Source organism: Lottia gigantea (genome assembly GCF_000327385.1).
Source record: "Lottia gigantea unplaced genomic scaffold LOTGIsca_202, whole genome shotgun sequence".
In the NCBI taxonomy this organism is placed as follows: domain Eukaryota; kingdom Metazoa; phylum Mollusca; class Gastropoda; family Lottiidae; genus Lottia; species Lottia gigantea.
The window spans coordinates 202,967-205,398 of record NW_008708415.1 but is presented as its reverse complement, the minus strand read 5'-3'; the positions used below and the strand labels follow the sequence as shown (position 1 = coordinate 205,398).

The 2,432-nt window shown below is 37.4% G+C and overlaps 1 protein-coding gene across 1 annotated transcript; it reads right to left on the bottom strand.

The window, feature by feature from the left end:
* Positions 1–682: 682 nt before the first annotated feature.
* On the bottom strand, positions 683–1,738 carry LOTGIDRAFT_174566 (hypothetical protein; the record flags this gene model as incomplete). The annotated part of the gene is made up of 1 exon (XM_009053904.1): positions 683–1,738. The coding sequence occupies one exon, from the start codon at positions 1,736–1,738 to the stop codon at positions 683–685; it is 1,056 nt and encodes a 351-aa protein (XP_009052152.1).
* Positions 1,739–2,432: the final 694 nt, after the last annotated feature.

Genomic DNA, 2,432 nt, shown 5'->3' with positions numbered 1-2,432 from the left:
GATTGGGATTGGTATATGCAGTGACAGTTGTGATGTCTTCCTTTCGTGAAGAATTCTTGTTGAACGGTTTGACTTTTTTGTGCCACGCAGTCGTCAAAGACAATCAAGTTCCTTCGGTGGTTGTCGATTTCAGACAAGTCTAAATCGTTGACGTTTGTAGTCAGAAACACTTTGACGTCGGTCGGTTTCAGAGAAGGATTCTTTTCTTTGATAAAACCGTCTAAAATGTCTTTTATTTCCGCGTTCTCTTGCAAGTCTTCGGTGCTTTCGTAGCAGTGAAAAATGTCTTGAACTTCTTCTTTCGAGACGTATTCCAAAGCTTTGAGAAACTGATAATAGGATTGTTCGGGAGTAGTCGTGTAAATATACAGAGACTCGAAATCTAAAAGGTTCGGTGTTGTCAACATGTTAAAAGTGAGGTAAGTCTTTCCACAACCCGAAGATCCGCAAATGCACCTGAGCATGGGGTTGCTAGGAAAAATCCACCTTTTTTAGTTAAATTTTGATAAATTCTTTCCAAGTCTATATCGTCTCTGACTTTGCAATGTTTGTATTTATCGATAATCTTTTGGGTTATATGCACTTTTTTACTGTTGTAAGTTATTAGAGTTGGCGAATTCGTTTCGATAGCTTCTATTATTTTCATAACTTAAGTTCTGGTTTCATTTTTAAAGGGTGTTTTTTATTCAATTCTTATCATTCTTCTATCTGATATTTTAATCAAATGTTTTGCTTCTTCCAGCAATAAACAGTAACCGGTTACATCTCCTTGTGTTTTTTCAATGTGAATATTTATGTTTACCCCTGTTTTGAAAAGATCTTCTTGATGAGCTGACAAGATTGGATGATTGAGTGAAAAATCTGTGTATTCAAACTGAGGAGTATTTCCAAACAATTCGCACATGTTTTTATAGTTTCTGTACAATTCGTTGTAATCTTTTTTGGAAGGATCAATTGTCAAAGGTTGATTGGGATAATTATCGTTGTTCAATCTGACTTGAACTTTGCGAATGATGGGGTCTTGAGTATGGTTCAATGCCACTCTGAAAATGTTGTTGTTGTTTGTCTGCGAGTCTGGTAAGTTTTTGAAACCGACCATTAGATATCTCGCTGGTTTGACGGTGTTGGTGATTGGCCACGTGGTGGATTCTCCCATTAAAGTCATGCTACCTACCGTGTTACGACGAAGAAAAGCAATTTCGATGTCTTTGGTTAAAGAGTTGAATATTCTCGTTTCCACTTCTACGGAAGGAGTGATTACCGGTATGTAAAGTTGGATATTCGTTATTTCCAATTTTGCGTCAGAGTTGTTTTCACCAAAGAATATCTTGTTGTCGTTGATTTCTCTTTGCAAATGAATTTTATACGGCAAACCTATGGAAACCTTTCTGTGTTCCAAGAGACCAAATAAAGGATACAACTTCCAATTTACGTAATTACCCCATCTGTTGTTCTCGACAACATTGTTGTATTGAAGCGCTCGTTTCTCAAATCCGTGATTTACTCCGCGAGACACTCTTTCCAGTGTGTTTCTAGCAACTACCCTTATCCTAGCAAGGTCTGCGTCATTTGCTACAGTTCTGACCGGGTCTTTTAAATCTTCTCCGTCACCGACATCGGGAATCCATCCCGAAACTGAATCGTAGTTTTTGGGATACAGAACCGTTTTCAACATTGTGTCAAACTCGCCGGGGTGTTTTATGGTCTCTATCGGATTTGAACCAGCTTCCAAAACCATTTCGCTTTATAAAGACGGAAAGAAGTTGTTTTCTAAAGTCATGTTGGTTTGTGGAATTCGATTCTGAGTGGCGTCTTTGATTTTGAAATCGCATCGGAAATGGGCATCGGAAAGCAGCAACCAATTGGACAACGAATTAATTTCAAAGGTAACTCTTCCTCCGTCGTTTATTTGGGTCTTTGTCCCTACCGATGGTGAGATGATTACGTAATCCTCTTTCTTTTTGTTGAACGAATATTGAATCGGATCATACAATTGAAAGATTGGATCCAATCTGTAATTTTTGCTTGCCATTTTTATCCAATGATTTTAAACCCTTTTCCTTGTTTTTCTAGGGCTTGTCGTTCTAGTCTCTTGTTTCTTAGTTCTCTTATTAGCTGCAGTTGTTTAAGTTCGTCAGATTTTTTCACTGCATCGCTTATATTTACTCCTGCTTTTGCCACAGAACCAAGAGCTTGCGCTTCTGATGAAATGAGGGATTTGTTGTTTGAGACAAAGTTGGCCACTTTGGAGATGAGAGATAATAGCTCCTTCGAATTTTTTTTTGTTCGTGTTTTAAAATTAAAAACATCTTTTTTTAATGCGGTTATTTTATACTGTATTATTATAGTGAATCTTGTGTGGTTTGGGTAATTTATATGGAGAATGCTGAGCCTGTTATAATACATTTTTAGCAGTTGAGGAGTCTGTATAA